This window comes from Gopherus evgoodei, chromosome 21, assembly GCF_007399415.2.
Source record: "Gopherus evgoodei ecotype Sinaloan lineage chromosome 21, rGopEvg1_v1.p, whole genome shotgun sequence".
NCBI classification, from domain to species: Eukaryota; Metazoa; Chordata; order Testudines; family Testudinidae; genus Gopherus; species Gopherus evgoodei.
In genome coordinates this window covers 10,551,414-10,579,166 of record NC_044342.1, presented here as the reverse complement: position 1 = coordinate 10,579,166, position 27,753 = coordinate 10,551,414, and the positions used below count along the sequence as shown (strand labels likewise).

The following is a 27,753-nucleotide window of genomic DNA, read 5'->3' as shown; positions in this document are numbered from 1 at the left end:
TTTAGCCTATAATTGTCTCTGCTTTCTCTGAAGCAGCTGATTTTGGCCACATTTTGTTCTAATTCATAATGAACAAAAATTTGGAAATGCCAAAATTTCTTATTGAATGGTAATTAATTTTAAGTCCCTTAACATCCTAACATTTAACACTCCCCCTCAACCTCTGCTGCCTCCTAGTATCCATTATACAGTATTGCCACCCCTTCCCACACCTCACCATCTGCTGTCCCTAGTGTCCATTACACAGTATAGCTGCCCCTTCCCCACCCCTACCCTCTGCTGCCCCCTAGTGCCCATTATACAGTTTAGCTGGGTCTGTCTGAATTTATTGTCTGTGAAAGGAGCTAGATTGATAGCCTTGGAGAATGAATCTCTTTCTTCACCACAGAACATATACACCATGAGCAGGGGCAATGTAAAATTCTTTATGCTACTCTACCAATATATGCTGGCTGTGACCAATAAGGATGACCTAGAGAAGGGAAAGAAAAGCTCACTGTCCATACCTCATTCAATCCATTGCTGCTCTGCTGAGTATTCCAGCAAGGGAGACAATTTGTGCCATTTGTTGTTGGTGGCATTTTATGTTGTGAGGGGAGTTAAGATTGTGACTGGAGCTAGTAGGGGAAAAAAACTAAATGTATTTTAAAAAAAAAATCCATGTTTTTGTTTAAATGTTCCAATTTTCAGGAAATTATTTTAAAACTGAAAGCTTTCCACCAGCTCTAGCTATGACCCTATTCCTTTCCCACAGGCTACAAAACACAGTGTCTGGTTTTATATGAATGAAATATCCTCTTTTTAGTCATCACAGTTAAACCCTCGATCATCTCTTCCACTAGGGACATTACAATCATAACTGGTTGGAAGATACCAATTATTTTACAGGATTTTTTTAAAATATGTTTTGAAATATATATTTTTTAAATTTCCCCAAATCATAGTTCAATTTTTCCCTAAACCAAAGTCTTCTGTGAGGAATTTTGAAAGAAATAAAATGTTATCCAAATTTCCTGGGCCAAATCTTTGGCATTTTTCAATGGAGAAAGAAAAGTGAAAGCAGTTTCCTCCTCCCCTGAGTTTTTCGGTATACAGATATCATTTTGGGCAACAAATAAGAATCAGTTATATGAAAATCAACAATTCATACTGGAAAGTAAAACAAAAACTGAAGTTTTTTTTTAACTGAAGACCAAAAAAAGTTACAAAAAATGGATTATCATTTGTTCAACATAAATTCAGACGATCTTTATAAAAGCATAGAATCATAGAAGATTAGGGTTGGAAGAGACCTCAGGAGGTTTTCTAGTTGAACCCCCTGCTCAAAGCATGACCAAGCCCATCTAAATCATCCCATCTATGGCTTTGTCTGACTGGGCCTTAAAAACCTCTATGGATGGAGATTCCACCACCTCCACCACATTTTTGTTTTGGCTAAAAAGCTATTTTCCATCACACAGACACATACAAACTTGTAGAGACAAAAATATCAGCCAGCACCAGTTACATCAGTGAGAAATGAATCACTTGACTTTATCAAGGATTTTAAATGATGGCACCCGGAACCATATGTCGAGACTCAGATTTTAAAGAAAAGAAGGGGATATGGGCAGCCAAATCTCTTTAATTTTCTTGTGAACTGGGCACCGAAATGCCGTAAACTGTGTTGAAAATCTGAACCACATCCTTCATTTGAGTCTCTGAGATCTTACAAGTTAAATAGGGTTTGTCTGCCTGGTTTTTTGGATGGGAAGCCATCAAGAATACTTCAGAGAGCAGGCTAGGTAGCTCAGGTTGTGTGTGTGTGTGTGTGAGAGAGGGAGAGAGAGAGAGAGAGAGAGAGATCCCTTTGGCCTTAGTGCTGGCTCCGATGCTCCAGCACAGAAGTAGGGGGCACTGCGTTGCAAGGTGGGGGCTCATTAGATGTACCTTCCCTTAACGTCTGTACTGAGCCCAGTGGTTTGGCATGATTCTAAGGGAAAGTTCTATGGCCTTTTGCAGAGTCACGGCTTCCCAGGATTGCATCCCCCATTCTGTAAGCATTATTTGCTCTGAGATATATACCTTTCCATTTAGCCCTCTTAAAACACAAAACTTCTTCATTGGTTTCTTGAAAGATATTTGCATCTATTCTGAAAACTAACAAGCTGAGAATAATTGTCTATGTCTGGGATTTTCAGTGGAGCCCAAGGGAGATGAGTGCCCAAATGCCACTGAAATTCTCTGATCCTGATTTTTAATCATCTCTGTGCTGCAGCCCGTTGGGAATGAGACCTTGGGAGTAGGGTGTCTAGGTATTCTATATTATAGATCTGCTGATAGGTCACTTCATCCAAACTCTGCTTTGAGCAAAGATGGGCTTGCTGTGTGTTTGGGGGTTGGGTTTTTCCATCCTTTAGCAGATGTGTAGAGCACACCCTGTGTCACTTCTTAAAAGCAATATGGGGATGAGAAGCAAGTGGAAACAGTACTTATGACCAAGGTAAATGCTTCTCTATGAGTATTGAAGATGTTATCTTATTACAGCAGAGCAGAGAGTTAGATAGGGTCTTAAAGGGCCAGCGTCCAGAGTTTCCAAAGGTATTTCAGCACCTAAAGATGCAGCTACTTACCCAATGGGCATTTCAAAAGCAATTGTTTTCAAGAAGGGAGATTGACCCAGTGCTTATGGCATGGTTGGGGTTATGAGTGACCTGTCTTCAATTCTCTGTTCTGCTGCAGATTTCCTTTGTGATTGTGGCTAAGCCAGGTACATAATGGTTTAATTTACACTGAAATCAAAAAGGATTTAGGCATCTGCTTCCATGCCCTTGAAAATCCTACTACTTGTCTAGCTGAATTTTTAGGTGCCTAAATACCTTTCGAAAATTGGCCTTTGTTTCTCCAGATGTAAATATGGAATTCTTCCAGGCCTCACAAGGATCAATACATTTTAGATTGTGAGGTTTTCAAGTGCTAGGGTTATGGGGCTCAGGTAAGTACCTACGATAGGTAAATAGCTTTGAAAAGTTGGCTCCATGTTCTGATTTCGGTAGCTCTGAAGAGACCCTTCAGATTCAAACCAGGGTCACTGAGATCAAAATCTTGCTTTCCAGGGTCTGAGATAATGGCCCAACTTCTGCAGTCTTTTCTCAGGCAAAAATCTCACTGGCATCAGAACGAGTTTTGCCTAAATATTTGTGATAATTGGCCCTGCACTTCTTGCTTATGTGCATAGCTACATTGAAGAGAATCCCATATTTCTTGTGGCATTAAGAGCTGGTTTATCACAGACTTTCTACCAGTATAACAATTTTAGTTATGACCGTGTTTTTTTTATCAATATAGGTATACCGTACCAACTCCTTGTGTAGGCATAGTTATAACGTATTCCCAGAATTGGTTTGAAACAATACTCTGTTTTGCCAAGACATATCAGTCTCCATGAAACATTCATCTGGAAGTTTTTTGGGTGTAGCGTACAAAGAAAGAGAGATTCAGTAGCTGTGTGCTTAGGGTAGGAGCTGGGGATTTGGAAAAATGATATTCAGTCTGTCCTCTGTCTGAATTGGAATCCCTGGCCGGAAAAAAAATTGTGCTGTGATTCATGCAGAATAGGAACTCAAAGCTGGGTTTCTCCCAACCCAGACTGCTTACTAACCACCAGGTGATACCCACCACTCCCTCAACACAGTTCTGTTTTCATTAAAATGTTCCGAAGGTTTTGTTTTCATAGTATTATAGAAATGAGGCAGGAGTAAATATACTTAGACCATTCCTGACGGGTGTTTGTCTAATCTGTTCTTAAAACCTCCAATGATGGGGATTCCACAACCTCCTTAGATAACTTATTACAGAACTTAACTACTCTTAGAGTTAGAAAATATTTCCTAATATGTAACCTACATCTTCATTCTGCAGCATAAAATGATTCCTTCTTGTCCTAGCTTTAGTGGATGTGAACAACTGATCACCAGGAGATGGGAGAAAGCTGACTGTTGCAGAGGAGCATGTGGATAGAACAAAGACTTCTCTTAGGGGAGAGTCTAATGATAGAGAATCTCCAGGTAATAGTCAGGAGCAGAGGATGGAAGAGGATAATGTAAGGGCCAGATCAGATGATAAACAGTCACATTAAAAAAAGAATCTGGCACATCAGAAAAGGGCAGACAAATACAGGGACAAGTTTTTAAAGTGTTTGTACACAAATGCTAGAAGTCTAAATAATAAGATGGGTGAACTAGAGTGCCTTGTGATAAAGGGGGATATTGATGTAATAGGCATCACAGAAACCTGGTGGACTGAGGACAATCAATGGGACACAATCATTCCAGGGTACAAAATATATCAGAAGGACAGAACAGATCATGCTGGTGGGGGAGTGGCACTATATGTGAAAGAAAATGTAGAATCAAATGAAGTAAAAATCTTAAGTGAAACCACATGTTCCATAGAATCTCTATGGATAGAAATTTCATGCTCTAATAAGAATATATCAGGATCTATGATCTATTGTCTATTATCGACCACCTGACCAGGACAGTGATAGTGATGATGAAATGCTAAGGGAAATTAGAGAGGCTATCAAAATTAAGAATTCAATAATAGCGGAGGATTTCAATTATCCCCATATTGATTGGGAACATTTCACTTCAGGACGAAATGCAGAGATAAAATTTCTCAATACTTTAAATGACTGCTTCATGGAGCAGCTGGTACAGGAACCCACAAGGGGAGAGGCAACTCTCGATTTAGTCCTGGGTGGAGCGCAGGAGCTGGTCCAAGAGGTAACTATAACAGGACCGCTTGGAAATAGTGACCATAACACAATAGCATTCAACAGCCCAACACTGTGGCATTTAATTTCAAAAGGGGGAACTATGCAAAAATGAGGGGGTTAGTTAAACAGAAATTAAAAGGTACAGTGACTAAAGTGAAATTCCTGCAAGCTGCATGGGCACTTTTTAAAGACACCATAATACAGGCCAAGCTTCAATGTATACCCCAAATTAAGAAACACAGTAAAAGAACTAAAAAAGAGCCAATGTGGCTTAACAACCATGTAAAAGAAGCAGTGAGAGATAAAAAGACTTCCTTTAAAAAGTGGAAGTCAAATCCTAGTGAGGCAAATAGAAAGGAGCATAAACACTGCCAAATTAAGTGCAAGAGTGTAATAAGAAAAGCCAAAGAGGAGTTTGAAGAACGGCTAGCCAAAAACTCCAAAGGTAATAACAAAATATTTTTAAGTATATCAGAAGCGGGAAGCCTGCTAAACAAGCAGTGGGGCCCTTTGATGATCGAGATACAAAAAGAGCACTTAAAGATGATAAAGACATTGCAGAGAAACTAAATGTATTCTTTGCTTCAGTCTTCATGGCTGAGGATGTTAGGGAGATTCCCAAACCTGAGTCAGCTTTTGTAGGTGACAAATCTGAGGAACTGTCACAGACTGAAGTGTCGCTAGAGGAGGTTTTGGAATTAATTGATAAACTCAACATTAACAAGTCACCAGGACCAGATGGCATTCACCCAAGAGTTCTGAAAAAACTCAAATGTGAAGTTGCCGAACTATTAACTAAGGTTTGTAACCTGTCCTTTAAATCGGCTTCTGTACCCAATGACTGGAAGTTAGCTAATGTAACCCCAGTATTTAAAAAGGGATATAGAGGTGATCCCAGCAATTACAGACCGGTAAGTCTAACATCGGTACTGGGCAAATTAGTTGAAACAATAGTTAAGAATAAAATTGGCAGACACATAGAAAACCATAAACTGTTGCGCAATAGTCAACATGGTTTCTGTAAAGGGAAATAATATCTTACTAATCTATTAGAGTTCTTTGAAGAGGTCAAAAACATGTGGACAAGGGGGATCCAGTGGACATAGAGTACTTAGATTTCCAGAAAGCCTTTGACAAGGTCCCTCACCAAAGGCTCTTATGTAAATTAAGCTGTCATGGGATAAAAGGGAAGGTCCTTTCATGGATTGAGAACTGGTTAAAAGACAGGGAACAAAGGGTAGGAATTAATGGTAAATTCTTAGAATGGAGAGGTGTAACTAGTGGTGTGCCCCAAGGGTCAGTCCTCGGACCAATCTTATTCAACTTATTCATAAATGATCTGGAGGAAGGGGTAAACGGTGAGATGGCAAAGTTTGCAGATGATACTAAATTGCTCAAGATAGTTAAGACCAAAGCAGACTGTGAAGAACTTCAAAGAGATCTCACAAAACTAAGTGATTGGGCAACAAAATGGCAAATGAAATTTAATGTGGATAAATGTAAAGTAATGCATATTGGGAAAAATAACCCCAACTAAACATACAATATGATGGGGGCTAATTTAGCTACAAGAGGTCAGGAAAAAGATCTTGGAGTCATCATGGACAGTTCTCTGAAGATGTCCACGTGGAGTGCAGAGGAAGTCAAAAAAGCAAATAGGATGTTAGAATAAGACTGAGAATAGATTATTGCCCTTATATAAATCAATGGTACGCCCACATCTTGAATACTGCATACAAATGTGGTCTCCTCATCTCAAAAAAGATATACTGGCACTAGAAAAGGTTCCAAAAATGGCAATTAAAATGATTAGGGATTTGGAGAGGGTCCCATATAAGGAAAGATTAAAGAGGCTAGGACTTTTCAACTTGGGAAAGAGGAGACTAACGGGGGATATGATAGAGGTATATAAAATCATGAGTGATGTGGAGAAAGTGGATAAGGAAAAGTTTTTTACTTATTCCCATAATACAAGAACTAGGGGTCACCAAATGAAATGAATAGGCAGAAGGTTTAAAACAAATAAAAGGAAGTTCTTCTTCACACAGCGCACAGTCAACTTGTGGAACTCCTCACCTGAGGAGGTTGTGAAGGCTACGACTATAACAGCGTATAAAAGAGAACTGGATAAATTCATGGTGTTTAAGTCCATAAATGACTTTTAGCCAGGATGGGTAAGGAATGGTGTCCCTGTTTGTCAGAGGATGGAGATGGATGGCAGGAGAGAGATCACTTGATCATTGCCTGTTAGGTTCACTCCCTGTGGGGCACCTGGCATTGGCCACTGTCGGTAGACAGGATACTGGACTAGATGGACCTTTGGTCTGACCCGATACGGCCGTTCTTATGTTCTTGTTCTTTTTCACTGTCCTCTTTATAACAGTTCATAGCTGCAATGATATATTGCATCTTTGTTTTGGTATAGCTGTGTCCACACAAGAAAGAATTATAATCCCTACATAGTACAACTGGGCATGACTGATTTTTTCCCCATTACCAAGTATTTTTCAATGGAAAATGGCTTTTCAATTAAATGGAATTTTTTGTTGCAGAAAAAATTGTTTTTGTTGTAATGTTGAAAAAAAATAAAACTATGCTTTTGTTTTGTTTTGTTTTGGGCAAACCAAAAAGTGTCCAGTGACAAATTCCAGCAGAAAAGAAAAATGTTCATTTTTGTCAAAACTGTCACAGACTTTTTTTTTCATGATTCACATCCAAAATCAAGACCTAGAGGATAATCTGCATGAATAAGGGTTGTAGCAGTTTGTAGTAAGAACTTCAGGGATTTCTTTGATTGTGATGCTGATTCTCATCTGCAGTGTGCTAAAGGGGGCAGAGAAATGTAAAGTGTTATATAAGCTGAACAGATTATGTTATTGATTATCAATTGCTAATCACTAGTATGTAAATGATATTCTTAATAACTACTGTTAATGATATTGAGCTATGTAAGTCTAATTTTTGGAGGGCTGATTTCCTTTCTGTGCTGGCTGGACTTCTGAAAAACAGCAAAGGAGGTCAAGTGCCCTATTCTCATTTCTATTCTTTGTTATTGTGATGCCTAAATCCCTTAGGTTCTTTGGCTCCCGCCAGGCTCTGTTTCCACCTCAGCACTAGAGCTGGTCACGATTTTCCATCTAACACAATTTGGACCAGAAACGTCTTTTTTTTTCCTTTCAGGAACATTTTATTTTCTGCAAAAACTTGTCAGTCAAAGCTTTTCTGGTTTAGGTAACATTCTGTTTCTGAAACACGTCTTTTCAACAGAAAGCTGAAATTTTTCACTTAAAACAGGTTTCTACAATCAATGTATTTTCAACAAAGGTAGTTTTTGGAAAGAATTTTTTCAGGTTTTTATTTTTTTTTAAAACAAGGGAGAAGAAAATAATTATTTAACAGCAAATGTCAACAAAAATGAAAATTGTCAACATTTCCAGTAAAATATAATCAACCATTTTGAACTAGCTTCACTCAGCATGGAGCAGCCTGACCCCGTTGCTTAACGCAAGAACATCTTGGCTGGGAAGGGAATCAGCACAGCTGCATTCACATATTATAAAGCACTTTAGCTAGATGGGACAGCACTATTACCTTAATTCTTCTACAGGGAAACTTAGGCACAGATAGGGGAAATGACTTGTCCACGGTCACACAGCAGGGCAGTGGGAGAACCAAGAATAGAACCCAAGGATCCTGACTTCTTGCCTTATTGAAGGACAAGGGATCAGCTTCTCAAAAGAGTTTCAGACTTAGGAGCAAAATCCCATTGAAAGTCAGTGGGATTTGTGCAACTACATCCGCTAAGGGCTTTTGCAAACTGCACCCAAGATTATTCCCCTCTTGATACTATTGCTAAGTGCTGCCAAAAACTATGTCATAACAATCGCTAACAGACTCATCTCCTGCAGCTTTGCATAGTGAGCGGCAGCCCCTGGGGCAAATCTCAGAGCCAAATCGCCTCCCTCCCTCACCAGGTTTCAGACCCCAAGCTCCTGTCTGAGCTGCAGCATGCACATGGCTAATTTTAGCACGCTAGCACAAGCCCCGCGAGACCAAGTCTGTCAACTGGGAGCTGAGACATGCTACCACTCACAGTGTAGATGTACCAGGGAATGCCCTTTCATATAATGGTGCAGTGCCAGGGAAATAGATAATCTATCTATAAGAACATAAGAACAACCACATTGAGTCACAACAATGGTCCATCTAGCCCTGTATCTTCTCTTCCAACAGTCACTGGTGCCCTATGTTTGAGAGGGAATGAACAGAACATGGCAATTTAATGTGATCCTGTGGTCCTGTTCCCTCTTCTGGAAGTTGGCAGTTTAGGGACACCCAGAGCATACGGGTGCATTCCTGACTAATATCCATTGAGGGACCTATCCTCCATGAATTTACCTAATTCTTTTTTTAACCCAGTTATACTTTTGGCCTTCATAACATCCCCTGGCAATGAGTTCCACAGGCTGACTTGTGAGTTGTGTTATTAAATACTTTCTTAAGATTTTTTTAAACCCGCTGCCTACTAATTTCGTTGGGTGACCCAAGCTCCTGTGTTGTGTGAAGGGGAAAATAACCCTTCTTTCTCTCTCTCTCCCTCTCTGTCTAGGTAAAGGCTAGAAGGCATCAATAGATTATGTAATTTGACTTTCTGTGTATCACAGGCCCTTACATCCCACCCAGTTATGCCCCTGCATTGAGCTGTGTGGCTAAAGGATATCTTCCAGAAAGGCATCCAGTCTGGATCTGAAGTCATCCAGAGATGGAGACTCCACTACTTCCTTCAGTAGTTTGTTACAATGGCTACTCAACCATCCCCATCTTCCTTTTACAGGGATCTTAAAGCTCTGAACTCACATTGAAATAAAGTAGTACTTACACATCTCACTTCCTTAGATTCTTTTGAAGAGATGAGTCTTTTTAGACAAAAGGACATGTATGTCCAGCCCAGGACACCTGTCAATATTATTGCATAGAAACAGGCATCAGAATGCGAAATTATATTATAGAATCTTGCTATTCACTTATAAAATCCTATAATATTGTATAACAGTAGAGAGAAATGTCAGTGCATTGAATTTTACAGCCAGCTCAGAGATGTGTTTTGTAGAAATTCTACACTCCAATGAGGGACAACAAATTATTTAATACTAAGGATTCTGATTTTAGTTCTACAGAAATAGGAACCATGCAGTGAACTAAGGTATGCTTATGTGGATCCAACTGTGTTTATTGGCAATATCCGGATGGAAATTACACCCTTGGAATTTCCAAAAAAGGACTTCCATTGGCAGAAATCAATCACTCACTCAAGCCGATTGGCCAACCTTGTAGGATCTCAATTATCAGGATGACAGATGCAAGGAACCAAACAGGCGTGTCCGAGTTTATTCTGCTGGGTTTTTCTGAGCACCCTCAGGTGCAGCTGATACTATTTGTTGCCTTTGCATCTGCATATGCCGTGGCCCTGCTTGGGAATTTCTCCATCATCACAGTCATCTGTTCACAGCCTGGACTCCACACTCCCATGTACTTCTTCCTAGTCAACCTCTCCCTGCTGGACATTGGCTGCGTGACCTCAACCGTGCCACAAATGCTGAAGAACTTGCTGGCCCAAAAGAAGGCCATCTCCTTCCAAGGCTGTCTAGCACAGATGTACTTCTTCACCGCCTTTCTAGCAACGGAGCTGTTGCTGCTGACTGGCATGGCTTTCGACCGCTATGTGGCCATTTGCCACCCCTTGCGCTACTCCCTTGTCATGAGCTGGAGGACCTGCTGCCACCTGGCAGTAGGTGTATGGGCATCAGGCTTCCTAATCTCTCTGCCACATACTCTCTCCTTGCTCAGCTTGTCCTTCTGTGGGCCCAACATTATCAACCACTTCTTCTGCGAGCTACCACCACTGCTTCAGCTGTCTTGCAGCAACACAAGCTACAACCAAACCTTGGCCCTGGTGACGGATGTGTTCCTGGGCATAGGCTGCTTCCTCCTCACCCTCCTCTCCTATATCTACATCGTCTCTTCTGTCCTGAAAATCCGGTCTGCTGCAGGGAAGCGCAAGGCCTTCTCTACCTGCTCCTCTCATGTGATAGTGGTGACGCTTTTTTATAGCACCGTGATCTACACTTACGTCCGGCCTCCCTCTGCTTACCTGGACAGAGACAAAGCTGTGGCTGCTCTGTACACTATGGTCACTCCTCTTGTCAATCCCCTCATCTACAGCTTGCGGAACAAGGAGGTGAAAGAGGCCTTTAAAAAACTTATGGGTGGAAACAGAGGCTGAGATTTTCCACTTCTTAAAGGGCAGCATTTCCAGGCATGTCCCTTCTCCTTTAGAAACAGTAATAGAGGGCAGGGAAAGCATGGCCTATTGGGTGGGGTACTGGCTAGCTCATTGCAGTTCTTGACACCACCACAGCCTTCATGTGTGACATTGAGTGAGTCAATCAGGATGATGTTTCCAAAGACATTTAAGCACCTAATGGGATTTTCAGAAGTGATTTGATTCCAAAGGGATTTAGGGACCAGATTTTAAAAGATAATATTAATTCCATGAATATGACCACCACAGGCACGTCCTCCCAAGAGTCACTTACATAGATATAAGTGATCAAATTCAAAATATGTAAATAACAGAGTACACTCACCACTAGGCCACCTACTTGTGGCTGGGTCTGGGGATTAGCTCTCACCTGGACAGGCATTTCTTCTCGGTGGATGCTTACACCTTGGCCTTTCTCTCTTTCTCTCTCTGGGAGTTCCCTCTTCATAACATGGACCTCTGTCATGATAGTCAGGTCACTGTTTAGTTTTCCCCTTCCAGGATGTCAAAGACGCACTGGACAAGCTATCTGTATTCCATGTCAGGAAGTCTTCCAGTCCACGTCTATGTCTGGAACCACTTTCCTAGTTGATGGTAGGGAAACCTGGGCCCACCACTACTCTGGGACACAGCCCAGGGACCCTATGACCTGCAACCACAGTCTGCTCAATCTCAGATCCTGTTGCTGTTAGCCTGGGATTGATCCTACTTCATCTCTCTATCTCCTGGCCCACCTCTGGGTTCACCAGTCTGAGCTTCCTCCACTCACAGTGGCTACTTCACCCCTCTCAGCTTCTCACCAAACTACATAGTCCAGGACAGGATCCTGGGGGATCACTCTCCCCCTAGAACTCCTCCTTGTCCCTAGACAACTTCCTTTCTCTATGGGGAATGGCTGCAGAGCTCCTCCCACAGCCTTCTCTTGCTCTCAACTTCATGGATTTGTACATGTCCAGCCTGGCCCTAACCTGCTGGGCTTCATCATCAATTAAATTTTATCTGGCCATGACTCTCCTCCAGGTACAGCCTATAAGCTCAACTGGACATTGTTAGCCTGCTCAGGTCTTGTCTAGGGTGGATACCCCATCACAATGCAGGAGCACAAAAATCAATCATAATTAAGGCTATGTTTTAGTCATGGGTATTTTTAGTAAGAGTAATGGATAGGTCACGGGCAGTAAACAAAAATTCATGGCCCGTCCTGTCCATGACTTTTACTATATACCCCTAAATAAAACTTGGTCCAGGGGTTGGGGGTATAGACTCATAGACTCATAGACTCTAGGACTGGAAGGGACCTCGAGAGGTATTGGAGAGAGGATAATGGGGGTGCTCCTGGGAAGCAGCGACCTCCCTACTTGGCTCCTGGGAAGTGGTGACCTCCAGCTCCTAGGTTCACATGCTGCCTTTGCTTCATCCCAAGCCCCAAGTCTGCAGCTCCCATTGACTGGGAAACACAGGCAGACACAGCACGTGGAGCTAAGAGCTGAGTTCCTGTTGCCCTTCCAGGGAGCCTCCCCCCAGATACTGCCACACCCCCCACACACCACCCCCCAGCCCTGAGCCTCTCCCCTACCCAAACTCCTGCTGCTCAGGGATGGGAGGGCCAAAGATTGCCTCAGCAGCAGCTGATGTGACTGGCCCAGGGGCTGCCCGAGCTGCTCAGAGAACTCCAGGGTCAACCACACAGGCCACTGCAGAAGTCATGGACGTCACAGAAGTCACAGAATTCGTGACCTCCATGACAGACACAGAGCCTTTATCATCATTAATATAAATAAGTGTTCACAATTGCATTGTGCTGACAAACCCAACAGTGATACTACATTGAGACTTCCTCAAATAAGACATCTTGTCTTTTCTGGGTTTGTGTTATCAATTAGGAGCTCTTGTGGGGCAGGGGCTGACTTCATGGCTCTGATTTCTCACCCATGAAATCAGTAAGTCTTTGTCATTGAGCTCAGTAGGATTAAACTCCACGTCTGTGTTTCAGGGAAGAGGGAACATGTATTCAGTGCTAAGGAAATAAGAAAATGCAATCAGTAAATAAATCATAATGGCACAAACCTAATGATATTAATGACTTTGCATGATATTATATTAATATAGATTTAATAGTAATACCATTAATAATACTTAACGGGTTGCCAGTATTTTTGTCTAGCTAATATTATTTTTTTCTTTTTTTTTCTTTCAATTTATAATGTTGTTTAATAATTGATTGGGAAAGAGATGACAAGTTTCTGCAATATCTTTGAAAACATCTTGAATTAATTTAAGTATCTCTGGAGTCCATTCTATTAAATGTAAAGGTGATGTATTATTGTGATCCTGTGTGATCTAAGGACTTTATTGAATGATGTGACAGGAAAGCATAGTCCTTTGGGACAATATGGGTGAAGTGAATTTCCTCAACCTCAACCCAGTTATGCCAACACCAACCTCCTGGAGCTATGACCTGAGGAAAGGACCATTGTCTAGTTCTTACATGTTCCATGAATTTAAAGATCAAAGGCCTCCGATGTAGGCTCAGATCCCACTTCTTATACCATCTATGTCTTAGCACAAAATATACCTCTTTTTCCCTGCCAAGATTCTACAAGAGCTCCCAGCTCCTCAGCTGTCCCCTCTTAGAGGCACAGGCCTGCATTTCTGTCCCTCCTGACCAGTGTTTCTCAAGAATAAATACATATATTCAAGGATTATGAGGAACACAGATGCTTCAGTAATGGGGTTTAACTGATCACCATGTCTGGGGTCTGGAAGCAATTTTCACCAGGTCAGATTACCAGAAACCCTGGGAATTTTTTGCCTTCCACTGTAGCATGCATCGCTTGCTGGTCTGAACCAGACATCTAGCTCACATTGAATTTCAATAAAATGTGGGGACTTAATTGCCTTTCCTTTGACAGCCCCAGACTGTGGGAGAATAACCCCCGTGTTTGGTTCACTCAGATTTGGGGAATCAGATATTTTGCTATTGATCAAAGTGCTGAGACTAGGTCTGACCTATTTTGTGATGAGCAGTTGAAGAACCATGAAGCTTGCAATCTCATCCTAGCTCTGACTCTTAGGGTGAGATTTTTATAAGCTGTCTAGTGCAATAACAATTAAATTAATGAGACTTGTTTTCAGAAGATCTAGGCATCAGTGAAAAATCTGAGCCTGGCTTGGTTTGCTAAGAGCTCAGGTTCTATGACACCAGGATGATGGGTGGGATATATAAGATATTCAGCTTAGTCACACAAGCTCTTAGGCCTGAAACAGTTTGCCATGATCTGTGGTCCAAAAGATAACCCTGTAATTATGAACTGTAAGATTACAGTGAAAGATGTTAAATCATAGATTCACAGAAGATTAGGGTTGGAAGAGACCTCAGGAGGTCTTCTAGTCCAACCACCTGCTCAAAGCAGGACCAATACCAACTAAATCATCCCAGCCAGGGATTTGTCAAGCCTGACCCTAAAAACCTCTAAGGAGGGAGATTCCACCACCTCCCTAGGTAACCAATTCCAGCCTAGCTTCATCCTTTCTGGAACCTCCCTTCAGGTAGTTGAAGACTGCTACCAAATCCTCACTCACTCTTCTCTTCTGCAGATTAAATAACCCCAGTTCCCTCAGCCACTCCTCGTAAATCATGTGCTCCAGCCCCCTCATCATTTTTATTGCCCTCCAGTGGACTCTCTCCAATTTGTCCACATCCCTTCTGAAGTGGAGGGACCAAAACTGGACACAGTATTCCACGTGTGGTCTTCTCACCAATGCTGAATAGATGAGAATAATCACATCCCTTGATCTGCTGGCAATGCTCCTACTAATACAGCCCAATATGTCATTGGCCTTCTTGACAACAAGGGTACACTGCTGACTCATATCCAGCTTCTTATCCACTGTAATCCCCAGGTCCTTTTCTGCAGAACTGCTGCTTAGCCAGTCAGTCCCCAGCCTGTGCGTGGGATTCTTCCTTCCTAAGTTCGGGACTCTGCACTTGTCCTTGTTGAACCTCATTAGATATGCTGATGTTCTGGAAACTATGCAGATATTGACTGAAAAATATGCTGCAATGTGCCAGTTAATACCACAAGATGCCCATCAGTTACATTTTGTGGGATTCTGTAATAACCTCAAGTTGCTATGGGAACTCATTGACAAAGATGTTAGTGAGAAGAAGAGGAATGAAGTGGAATAGTCATTGAGAACTGGGGAACCTTTAAATTAACGAGGTATGAAAGTATAAGGAAGGACAAGGAAAAAGAGGTTGGATCCCTTATACATTGTGTGAGCCTTAGCAGGAGTAAGCATAACACAGGATCAAAAGGGATTGCCCAGCCCATGTACTGGGGAGAAATGAAAGACACCAGCATAACAATCACAGTGATGGTGATTACAATGAAGATGATGATGGGGAAAATAATGACTGACACTCCAGGGTCTCCCAGAAGGAGAGGTGAGAAGTGAGTGATTCTGGTCCTGGGGCTAACTACTTTGGACTATCCATCTATCTTCTGTTGTATGTTTGGTGTTTGTGTTTGTGGGATTGTTTATCTGCTTAATGGATTTGCTAATAAAGCGACTTCTGGCAAACTGCAGTTTTTTCTTGTGTGTACTTAAAGTCTCTCATTCTAATTATACTGATAACAACATTCCTGATACTGTAGCCCTCAGGAGACTGAAACTTTCTTGACCGCTGTGCTCTAAGAAATTAATCTATAATCAATATTAATTAATTAATTAATCAATCATCTGTCATCAATCATCAATAAGGCTACAGAGTGTAATTCAAGAAGAATGTGTATCAAAAACATGTTCAAACTATGTAACTAGGCAGGGTTGATGAACAAGGTTTGCCCAGACAAAGAAATGTTGGGTTACCTGTCTGCCTAGGCTCAGGATGCAGCGAGAGTAGGATAAATCAGATGGAATGGGCAGTCATCTGCATCTGAAGTCAACAGGAAAAGCAAATTAAGAAGAGGATGAGAAAAGCAAAATAGCAGCAGCACTTTAGAGAGCAAACAACAAGAATAGGTGTCAATGGTTGACTGGACTATAAGGAGGAAAAAGGACATTTCTTGATCCCATACTGAAGGACAAAAAGCACAATACTTTTTGCATCCATGAGAGCTGAATCCTGGCACTGGAGGCTGGTGATGCTGAGATGTTGCTTTAGGAGAACTATGGTCTATCTGTCTCCCTCTTTTGGGAGCTAATTGAAGAGATTGGCACCTTTGTTCTTTATTCTTGGGAGTTAAATTCACCCCCAACCCTGCACCGTTGACTCTAGTGTCTGCTCAGGGACTCTCAAATCTGACTGCTTCTTTGATGGTCACAGAGAAGTCTCTCCTGATCACTGCAGGTCAACAGTACTGCTCTCACTTTTGCTTGAGCATGAAGACCCTCACCCAGCTCCAGTGCAGCCCCTTAGATCATCTGCACCTGGTTGCTTGACCATGGCGCTATCTGCCTCTGACTCAGTACCTCCTCCTTCCATGGACCAATGCCAAATTCCCACTATCACATGTTACAGGCACTCAGGAAGATGTCCATGCTTTCCCCAGTACAGTGTTCCTGATATAGGTCTTGTTCGAGGTCTCTAGGGACCCCTTCCAGCACTGCTTGACCCAACTGATCATCTTACTCTGAAGTTGGCTTTCAGGTTTCCCGATACCAAGAGGTTAGAGCTAACTCATAGAATCTTAGAATCATAGGACTGGAAGGCACCTTGAGAGGTCATCTAGTCCAGTCCCCTGCACTCATGGCAGGACTATACAAGGCACTGGTGAGACCCCATTTGGAATACTGCGTGCAGTTCCGGTCTCCCATGTTTAAGAAGGATGAATTCAAACTGGAACAAGTACAGAGCAGGGCTACTGGGATGATCCGAGGAATGGAAAACCTGTCTTAGGAAAGGAGACTCAAAGAGCTTGGCTTGTTTAGCCTAACCAAAAGAAGGCTGAGGGGAGATATGATTGCTCACTATAAATATATAAGAGGAATAAATACCAGCGAGGGAGAGGAATTATTTAAGCTTAGTACAAATGTGGACACAAGAACAAATGGATATAAACTGGACACTAGGAAGTTTAGACTAAAAATTAGACAAAGGTTTCTAACCATTAGAGGGGTGAAGTTCTGGAACAGCCTTCCAAGAGGAGTAGTGGGGGCAAAAGACATATCTGGCTTCAAGACTAAGCTTGATATATTAATGGAAGGGATGGTATGATGGGATAGCCTAATTTTGGCAATTAATTGATTTTTGATTATTAGCAAGTAAATATGCCCAGTGGCCTGTGATGGGATGTTAGATGAGGTGGGATCTGAGCTATTACAGAGAATTCTTTCCTGGGTGCTGGTTGGTGAGTCTTGCCCACATGCTTGGGGTTTAACTGATGGCCACATTTGGGGTCCAGAAGGAATTTTCCTCCCGGGATGATTGGCAGAGGCCCTGGAGGTTTTTCGCCTTCCTCTGTAGCGTGAGGCATGGGTCACTTGCTGGAGGATTCTCTATACCTTGAGGTCTTTAAACCATGATTTGAGGACTTCAGTAACTTAGACATAGGTTAGAGGTATGTTGCAGGAGTGGGTGAGTGAGATTCTGTGGCCTGCATTGTGCAGGAGATCAGACTAGATGACCATAATGGTCCCTTCTGATCTCTGAGTCTATGATTAAGAATTATCTAGACCATCCCTGACAGGTGTTTCTATAACCTGCTCTTAAAAACCTCCAAAGAAAGAGATTCTACAACCTCCCTAGGCAATTTATTCCAGTTTTTCTTAATGTCTAGAGTAAACTACCCTTGCAGCAATTTAAGCCCCTTGCTTCTTTTCCTGTACTCAGTGGTTACAGAGAATCATTCATCACCTTCCACTTTATAATAACCTTTTACATATTTGAAAATTGTTAACATGTTGCCCCTCAGTCTTCTCTTGTCTAGATTAAACTAACCTATTTTTTTCAATCTTTACTTGTAGATCATGGTTTTTTTAGACCTTTTAATCAGTGTTGTTGCTCTCCTATGAACTTTATCCAATATCATGGTTGGAATGTCTCCATGCCTTTATTTATCTAGCCCAAAGCCTTCTGAGTGAGAAGTCCTCAGTTGCAGAATGAGCTCCCCCATCTCTCTTCCTTTAGATCCAAAATAGCCCTGTTTGGTTGACCCTCATGGCACATTCCAAGGAACATCTATTTGCATGGACTGAAGTAGAGTGTCATGGGTGGGGGACCGCAAGGGATTGATATAGATTAGATGTTTGTGGGAGCTAGATGCTTTATAGGGTTGAGTTCTGCAGTCTGTTGGGTGGTAGATTTATTATTTAGCTATGCATGGAGACTGAAATTTTCAAATGGACTTATGGGTTCCCAATTCTTATCAAGGTCCCATGGGATTTAAGTGCCTAACTCCATCTGACGCCTTTGAAAATCTCAGATTCAGACCATTGTTAGAAATGAAGAATGGCTGGGCTTCTTAATAGGGACGCATGGAAGTTTTCCATCAAAACTTTCTGATGAAAAATGGATATTTCAACATAATTTTTTCACACAAAACTATTTTTGTCTTTTTTTTTAAGTTCATTGGCAACCAAAACCCTGAAACTAAAAAATCCTGGTTCTAGATGGCAGATTTCTGAGTTTTGGCAATTTCTACATCTTCCATGAAAAACCAACATCTCATGCAAATGTTGGCAACTGATTTTTTGTTTGTTTGTTTCTTTCTTTCTTTCTTTCTTTCTTTCTTTCTTTTGGTCAAATAAAAGGATTCCTGATCAGTTCTCCACTGATAGTTTATTTCCACCCATTTTTCTTATTCCCTGCAATCAAATATCCTCTGTCCAATACGCAACTATCCCTTACTATAAATCACTATTCAGTTTATTCATGTTCTTCCAGGGAACAGTTTCCTTTCTAATATTTTCTTCAGGGCAGATTTCACCTCCCAGTTCCTCAGGGTGCAGACCAGGGGGTTCAGGACTGAGGTGATGATGCTGTGCATGAGGATGGCTATCATGTCCTGCTCTGGGGTATCCTCCAGAGATGGAAATACTAAGTTAAAGATACCAGGCATGTAAAATAAAGTCACCACCGTGAGGTAGGAGGTGTTGGCGGAGAAGGCCTTCCTCCTGCTCTCCCATTACTGTACCTTCAGGAAGAGGAAGGAGACAATGTAGAGGTAGGAGAGAAGCGTGAGGATAAAGGGGATGACTATGATGCCCCCGGTGATGATGTTGAAAAGGGTCAGGTTGAGGCGGATGCTGCCACAGGCCAGGCTCAGCGGGGGCTTGATGTCACAGAAGAAGTGGTGGATGCAGAAGTGCAGGTGGGAGTTCATGACTGTGTGCATCAGAGCATTCAGGAAGCCACTGGACCAGGGGCCGCTGCCATGAGCAGGCACATCCATGGGCTCATGACCACTATGTAGCACAGCGAGTTGCAGATGGCCACATAGCAGTCATAGGTCATGATGGCCAGAAGCACAGCTCCAGTGCTGCTCAGGAAGTGGAATAAATGGAGCTGTTCCAGGCAGCTGGTGAAGGAGATAGCCTGGTGCCCTGAGAGGAAGCCAGCCAAAATCTTGGGCATGGTGACCATGGAGAAGAAGATGTGCTTGGAATCCTAGAACATTTACAGGAAGCTGCAATGAATAAACCTAATAACAATCCAGTTGGGTATTTCCCATCACGTCTGCTATGATTTGTAATACTGTAGCAATTAGTGGTGCCAACTGAGATTACAGCCCCATTTACACTGTATAGATACAGGTTGAGAAATAGTCCTGCCCGAGTCCAGGCCTCTCCAACCTAAGAAAACAGGAGACACAACAGGTGTGTGGGGAAGAAAAGAGAGAAAACAACAGTTAAGTGGCTGAGCTGGGGTAAAATCCAGGTCCCTTGAGTCCTAATTTGACAGCTTGTCTTAAACTGAAATGCTATATGCTATATCTCACATACAATTTATGCAGGAATCATTTGATGGGATTCTTTGGCATATCTTATACATATGCTTGGAAGATATTCGTTTTTTTGTCAGTAAATGTTGGTGAACAGCTATTTCCATGTACATACACAAACTGATGGAAAAATATTTCCATAGACAATAGATTTTTAGACACAGTAGAAGTTAGGAAAATGCTGCTTGGAAACTTATTAGAGTCCCACGTTAATGTGTATAAAAAGTGTTGTAATGAATGCTGCATAATCAGCTTTTTTTCAGTAGATGTCGATTTCACCATACAACACACAAACCAATGAATTTTTTTTATATTGTTAATAGTAAGAAAAATGCTGCTTGAGAACTTATTAGAGTTTGATTTAAAGCTAGTGCTGTTGTATATTTTGATGTGTGATGTTGACAAATTTGTGTTTTAAGGGTTATAAAGCTTAAACTGTTCATGATCAATTGAAAATTTAAATTGATAAAAATGTTTACAAATAAACATTGATATTATCCATCAAAATATATATTTAAAAAATTGAAATCTGTCAAGCCTAGTTATACAGGATATCAGACTAGATGATAATAATTGTCCCTTCTGGCCTTGAAATTCACAGATCTATGCAATTTACGACCTTCTTAACTATGCTGTGCTTCAAAACTCCTAGTTTAGAAGCCTACCTTAATTTTCAGGGTAATACCCAAGTTTCCCAAGCACTTGGCTTTGTGGAATCAGAAGCTTTACAAAAGGAATCTGAGGCAGTTTGAAAATCTTATCCTTGGTGACTCTAGCATGCTGCTCCCTCACAGCTCTGCCATAGGCCGCTCTGGCCTTCCTTGTAACTGGAACAATAACACTCACTGGAGTCAAAGGGTGCTGAAGAGAAAAAGCAGGAACATCTGTTCAGAATACAAAAGAGATGCAGGATCCTACTGACTTGAACTTCTGGATGTCTGTACTGAATCTGTGCAGTAGGTCCAGCTTCTAGGCAGGGAGGGGAGGGCAAGGGGCTTCGCGCGCTGCCCCCACTCCAAGTACTGGCTGTGCACTCCCATTGTGCAGGAACCTGCCAATGGGAATTGGAGGGGCAGTGCCTGTAGGTGAGAGTCACGTGGAGCCACTTGTGTGCCTCCACCTAGGAGTCAGACCTGATGCTGACTGCTTCTGTGTCGCAGCGCTGTCCCCGGTGCACTGGCTGTGCCACTGACTGGGAGCTGCTCAAGGTAATTCCACACCCCAACCCCGTGCCCAAATCCTCTCCCTCATCCCTGACCCCATCCCAGAGCCTGCATCTCCAGCCCAGAGCCCTGATCCCTTCCTGCACCCCAACCACCTGTTCCAGCCCAGAGCCCCTCTCCCACATCTTGAACCCTCATCCCCAGCACCTTTGGGTTGTGGGCATCAACAATTTTCTTCAAATGAGTCCCCAGAAAAAAAGTTTGAAAACCCCTGCACTAGAGCTACCACCTCTCTGGAACTTGGGTTAACTAAGCTGACAGAAGAACTCTCTCTCATTGGCTTAGAGAGTCTTCATTAAAGTACGACCGAGGTGCAGTCTCAAACAAAGTGTTTCTGTCCTTTACACTGTCTTGATGCCTTGATCAATCCCCTCATTAAGAGCCTGAGAAAAAAAGAGGTCAAGGAAGCTCTGGGGAGAGCTCTGCAGAAATGTCGGGCATTCGGAGAGATTGATTTATGTGGTAATAAATCAATTTGCTGGTCAGAAAGGAGCAGTCTAAGCTCTTGTCAGTCAAAACATCCTGAGTTATAGGAAAAAGATACTGAGGACTTTTTAGTGTTGCATCTTCCTTTGAGTTGCATTTATTTAGATGAATAAAAGCAGTGCTTGAGCTGGTGTAAATTGCTACAGCTGAATTGACTTTTATTCCCAATATTATTTCATTGTCTCTAACCCTGGCTGCCAGGGGTTCTCCTATTGCAATGAGAACTAGGAAAAGTGGAGAAACTGGGTAGCCTTGATGTGAATGAGTGAGATTTTTTAACGGCATGTTTATTGGTTTTATATAAAATATAAGTGCACAATGAAACAAAATTTATATAAACACATGCACAAGTCCCTTTTCCCCAGACCAGGTGGAGCAGCACACACCCTCCCTCCCCTTGAGGTGGCAAAATACCAGGTTTTGGTCAGAACCTGCTTTGAGCATGGCACTAGCCACTCCTTTCTGGGGGGCCTGGGAAGGAATTTTTCCCCTGCCACCAGATAAACCTAAATGGAGTGGGGATCTTTCTCCTTCCCCACAGCAGGTTCAGGGAGGACTTTGTTATGGTGAGTAGCAACAGAAGTCAGGATGTCGCTACTCATTACGTAAGTGTGCAGCGGACATACAGTGCAGGTACTGCATTGGAAAAGGAGGTGACCAGATAGTAAGTATGAAAAACCAGATAGTAAGTATGGGGTGGGCGGGTAATTGGTACCTATATAAGATGAAGCCCCAAATATCGGGACTGGCCCTATAAAATCTGAACATCTGATCACCCTATTTGCACTATGCGCTTTTATCTGCCAGGTAGTCCCACACATCTAGTAATAAAGTTGTGGCCTGATTAAACCCATATAAAGTGTCACTTGTCCTTCAGGCTAGAGATAAGATTTTGTAGGTGTTGGTCTCTGTCTGAGGGGTTGGAGCAGATGCGGTTGTACCTCAGTGCTTGGCTGTAGACAATGGATTGTGTGATGTGCCTGGGATTAAACAAAGACTGTGAATGGCTAGCCAACTACGAAAGCAGTTTCTCCTCCCTTGGTTTTCACACCTCAACTGCTTGAAGAGGGCCTCATCCTCCCTGACTGAACTAACCTCATTATCTCTATCCTGCTTCTTGCTTGATTATATATACCTGCCCCTGGAAATTTCCACTACATGCATCCAACGAAGTGGGTATTCACCCACGAAAGCTCATGCTCCTATATGTCTGTTAGTTTATAAGGTGCCACAGGACTCTTTGCTGATTTTACAGGTTCTGAGGAGTATGTGCTTAGCAGTTTCTGCATGTTGGTGATGGCCCACCTGTAGCTTGATCACTTCTTCTCTAAACGGATAAGTCTAGTATCAATTGATCTGTTGTATTAGCGATAGTTGAGTGAAATTGGTAACAGTGATGCATTATTCATCCAAATGTATTACTTATTAATCCCTTTCTTTGTGCAACTTTATAATATATAGTTTTTTTATAAAGTATTTTAGGGTGCATTATTTTAGGTCTGATAATGTGTTAAATACGGCTGGTTGAAGATTGTCCATCAAAACTGCTTTTCATGGAAAATGCCACATTTTCACCAGAATATTCATCAGAATATTTTTCAGCCAAAAATTAGGGAAACAGTGCTCTAATGAGAGAAGGGGTGTGGCCCTGAGCGACATAGTTATACCAATAAAGCTCTGTAGCATAGACCACTCCTAAGTAGAGCACTAGAAACAGCAGGAAGAAAAGAATTTGCCATTCAGGGAGCTTCTCAAATCCCATCAGGATGAATTGCGTGGTAGACATTTGGCTGTCCCCTTCTCTATTCTCCATGAGTTGCAAGAAGGTTTCCATTTCCACCGTTCTGTGTGTGATGTAGCTGGTGATTGAGAAAAAGCAATACTCATTTGGGGAGTTTGCTGTACTATTAAACTCAGTTGATTTCCACCCATTTCATTCCATAAAAATTGAGATTGCAAGCTCTTTTCTCAGCTAAGGAACTGCTTCACTCCCAGGTGTTGCAGAGGGTATTGGGATAGAGGTTCCCTACCAGCCTAGCCAAGTGCAGCAACACCATTAATATATCTTTCTTCTACCCCTGCCCCCATATTTATTCATTTATAAATTCATAGATTTAACAGCCAGAAGGGACTATTTGATCTTGTGGTCTGACCTCCTCTACAACACATGCCATAGAATTTCCTTAGTTACCACAGCACTGAACTCAATAAATAGTGTTTGGCTAAAATGTAATTTCAAGAAAAGGTCTAATGGCCAGATTTTTAAAATGTATTTAGGCACCTGGTTGAATTTTCAAGGTAATTAAAACTCATTGATTTAAATAAGTGTCAAGCACCAAAATCATTTTAAAATCCAACTAGGCAACTATATACTTTTGACAATTTGGCTCAGAATGACTCACAAGGCTATAAAGAAAGGCTGTGGTAGAGCAGAGAATAGAAACCAAATCTCCTTAATGATAGGCTAGTGGCGTAAACATCGGAGTATCCTTCCTCATCAAAACTAAAATGGAGCAATAAATAGCTAGGCAAAATTTGTCTCACAAGTGCCACTATTTTCAAATTGGTAAGGATTTCCAGTGTCTACTCAATGCATTTCTAATGTACACGCTAGCCCATAAAAATGACAATTACTTATGTTCCAGAGAAATATGTTGAAATATAAGTAGGCCCAAAACATCCCTTTCCTAAAAATATGCTTGATAATTCTCAAGTGAGGTTTGATAAAATATAAGAAAAGTGAAGGGAGACCATTCAGAGGCAAGCTAGAGATAGTTTAGGGCATAACCACAGGTCATGTTTTGGTCCTAACTGGTTTAGACAAGAATTTTAAATAAAATGTGTATGTTTAGGAAAATGCTATCTATATTGCCAGCTCTTGCTATTGAAGAGACAAGATGAGGGTGGTCATATCTTTTCTTGGAACAACTCTTGTTGGTGAGTGAGACATCCTTTTGAGCTACACAGAGCTCAGCTTCAGGTCTAGAAAAGGTATTTGGAGCTTCACAGCTAAAGGCAAGGAAGAACAGATTGTTTTACATAAGTAGCTTGCACATATTGTATGGAACCCTTCAAGGTTGAGTGGCCTGTTAACATCTCTGCAGTCATAAAACAAAAAGAAGGGTTAGTGGGTTAAAGACTGTTGTAATAATCCATAAATCCAGTGTCTCTGTTCAGCCCACTAGAAATCATGGAGACAAGATGCCTGATGGTAGACCTGGAGCATCTCAGGAGATTAGGCAAAGAAGGTCTCCAAGAATCTGTTCCACAGGAAGATCTGGAGAGGCATCTGAGAAAACATTCCCTGAGAAAGTGATGAGATGCCAGAGAGGAGATGAGACAAGCAAAGGAGTGTGAGAAGCAGAGAGATGTTTAAGGTGATGCATAGATAGACAGAGGGGTGTTTATGGGATAGATAGGTAGGTGTGTAACAGGGTAGATAGAAAGATTCTGAGGGATTTGAGAAAGGGATAGATAGAAGGATTGTTTAAGGTGGTGAATAGAGGGATGAGTTTATTGGGAATAGCTAAAAGAAGGATGTGGATGGGGCTAAATAGATAGTGGTTGTATAAGGGGCTCTATAAAGAGATAGAAAAGTACATATGTGTAGATAGATACATCTCATTTATGCTTCATCAGTTTCCCTGCTGATGCATCACATTCCGATTCTTAAGTCCTTATTCAGGCAAAGCTTCCAGGGGGTGAGAACACTGTCCAAGAGGAGTGTCTTTCACATTAAGGGCTGTGTCTGAGGAAGAGACAAAGATTTTGCTCTGAGACTGTTAACACTAATCTTTAATCCTCACCATGAAGCAGAAACCTCTCCTTCGACGGTGACCAGGTCTGGCCTCACAGTCAGTCTTGTCCTTTCAGTAACTCTGTAGAAACCTATATATTGCTGTTGGGATTGGTCTCTCTCTTTTGCTGCTAGTCATGATTGTTTGCATCACACAAAACCCTGTCTGACTCCTTGCAGGGTTTATCAGGGAAAGCTGCCGCCCCCTGGCCCTTCAAGCTGCTGGGATCTCCCGTGGGCTCTGCTGTCACTGAGCACTCAGAGTTACCTTCCCAAGGGAATTAACATGGTGGTATTTGCTAAAACAGTGTCACACCAAAGATGATGCTACTGGCATTCTAATTCCAAAGGAAACCTCCCTTTCCCCCCATATGCTATATGTGTGCCAAGAGCCCAAGAGAATGGGAAATATGTTTCCATGCCTTTAATAATGATATCTAGCTCTACCAGCTCATTCTTCATGTGTTGATCTCAAATTACATTACACAGGAGACTGATAGCATTATCCCTGTGTCAAGGTTCCTCCCCCACTCTGAACTTAAGGGTACAGATGTGAGGACCTGCATAAACACCTCCAAGCTTAATTACCAGCTTAGATCTGGTCTTGCTGCCACCACTCTCAAATACTAGCTCCCTTTTGGATAGTCTTGAGAGATTCCTCACCAAGTCCTTGGTGAACAATGATCCAACCTCTTGGATCTTAACGCAAGGAGAATTTAACCATCCCCCTTTCTTTCCTCCACCAATTCCTGGTGAGTCCAGATCCAATCCCATTGGATCTTAAAACAAGGAAAAATCATTCAGGTTCTTAAAAAGAAGGCTTTTAATTAAAGAAAGAAAGGTAAAAATCATCTCTGTAAAATTAGGATGGAAAATAACTTTACAGGGTAATCAGATTCATATAGCCCAGAGGAACCCCCTCTAGCCTTAGGTTCAAAGTTACAGCAAACAGAGGTAAAATCCTCTCAGGAAAAAGGAACATTTACAAGTTGAGAAAACAAAAATAAAACTAACACACCTTGCCTGGCTATTACTTACAAGTTTGAAATATGAGAGACTGGTTCAGAAAGATTTGGAGAGCCTGGATTGATGTTTGGTTCCTCTTAGTCCCAAGAGCAAACAACCCCCAAAACAAAGAGCACAAACAAAAGCCTTCCCCCTCCCCAAGATTTGAAAGTATCTTGTCCCCTTATTGGTCCTTTGGGTCAAGTGTCAGCCAGGTTTCCTGAGCTTTTTAACCCTTTACAGGTAAAAGGATTCTGGTGTCTCTGGCCATGAGGGAATTTATAGTATTGTACACAGGAGGGCTGTTCCATTCCCTTCATAGTTATGACACCCTATTTGACTGATGAGGAAACTGAGGTAGAAAGAAGGAAAGTGAATCCCAAATGGTCATGAAGTAAGCATTCACATATCTGGGAATAGCTCCCAGGCATCCTCAGTCAAAGTGTATTACCATGGCTGCTGGAACACACAAACTGAGAGACTTTGTCTATTACCTTTCAAAGATTTGAAAGGTTAGACAAATATCTGTCAGGGACGGTCTAAGTAATACTTAATCCTGCCATGAATGCAGGGGATTGCACTAGATGACTTCTCAAGGTCCTTTCCAGTCCTACAATTCTCTGATTCTCTGATTTCAGTATCTACCTGATTACTGCCCATCACTATTATATTTGGGAAGCTTCAACATAAAATCAGCATGGGAATAGCAAAGTCCCTTGTAGACTTAATGAAGTCTCTGGTTCTTCTCCCTTTTGGAGGTTAAAAAAAAATCCGCTCTGGGGTAGAATTTGGGTTTTTTTTATTTTTTTTAGATTTTATTCATTTCATTTTTTCAGGGTGGGGTTGGAGTTCTGAGATAGAAGGGGGAGTCATTTTACACTGTTAAATAATATCCAGAAATAAAAAATGAGAAATAAAAGAACAAAATATTTAAAAATCTGAAATATTTTAATTTAATATATAACCATCTTTTGACAAGACTGGTTGGTCACTGGTTAGCTGGTTTGATTTTCTGCAGGAAAAGTGCATTTCTGAAATGATTACACATTGTGGATATATAGACAGAACCAGAACCCATTTAAAACTAATATTTTTTTCAGGCTGAGTGGTTTAGTTTTTGTGAAAATATCCTGATTTAAAAAAAAAAGAAAGTTTTGAAATTTTCCATAGGTGAAAAAAAAATCATGCACACTTAGGAAATGTAGGAATCAAATCCC

The 27,753-nt window shown here is 41.7% G+C and overlaps 1 protein-coding gene across 1 annotated transcript; it reads left to right on the top strand.

Moving 5' to 3' along the window:
- The first annotated feature begins 10,106 nt into the window (after window positions 1-10,106).
- LOC115638038 (olfactory receptor 5V1-like) lies at window positions 10,107-11,042 on the top strand. Its single transcript, XM_030539635.1, has one exon. The coding sequence runs from the start codon at window positions 10,110-10,112 to the stop codon at window positions 11,040-11,042; it is 933 nt and encodes a 310-aa protein (XP_030395495.1). The 5' UTR covers window positions 10,107-10,109.
- Window positions 11,043-27,753: the final 16,711 nt, after the last annotated feature.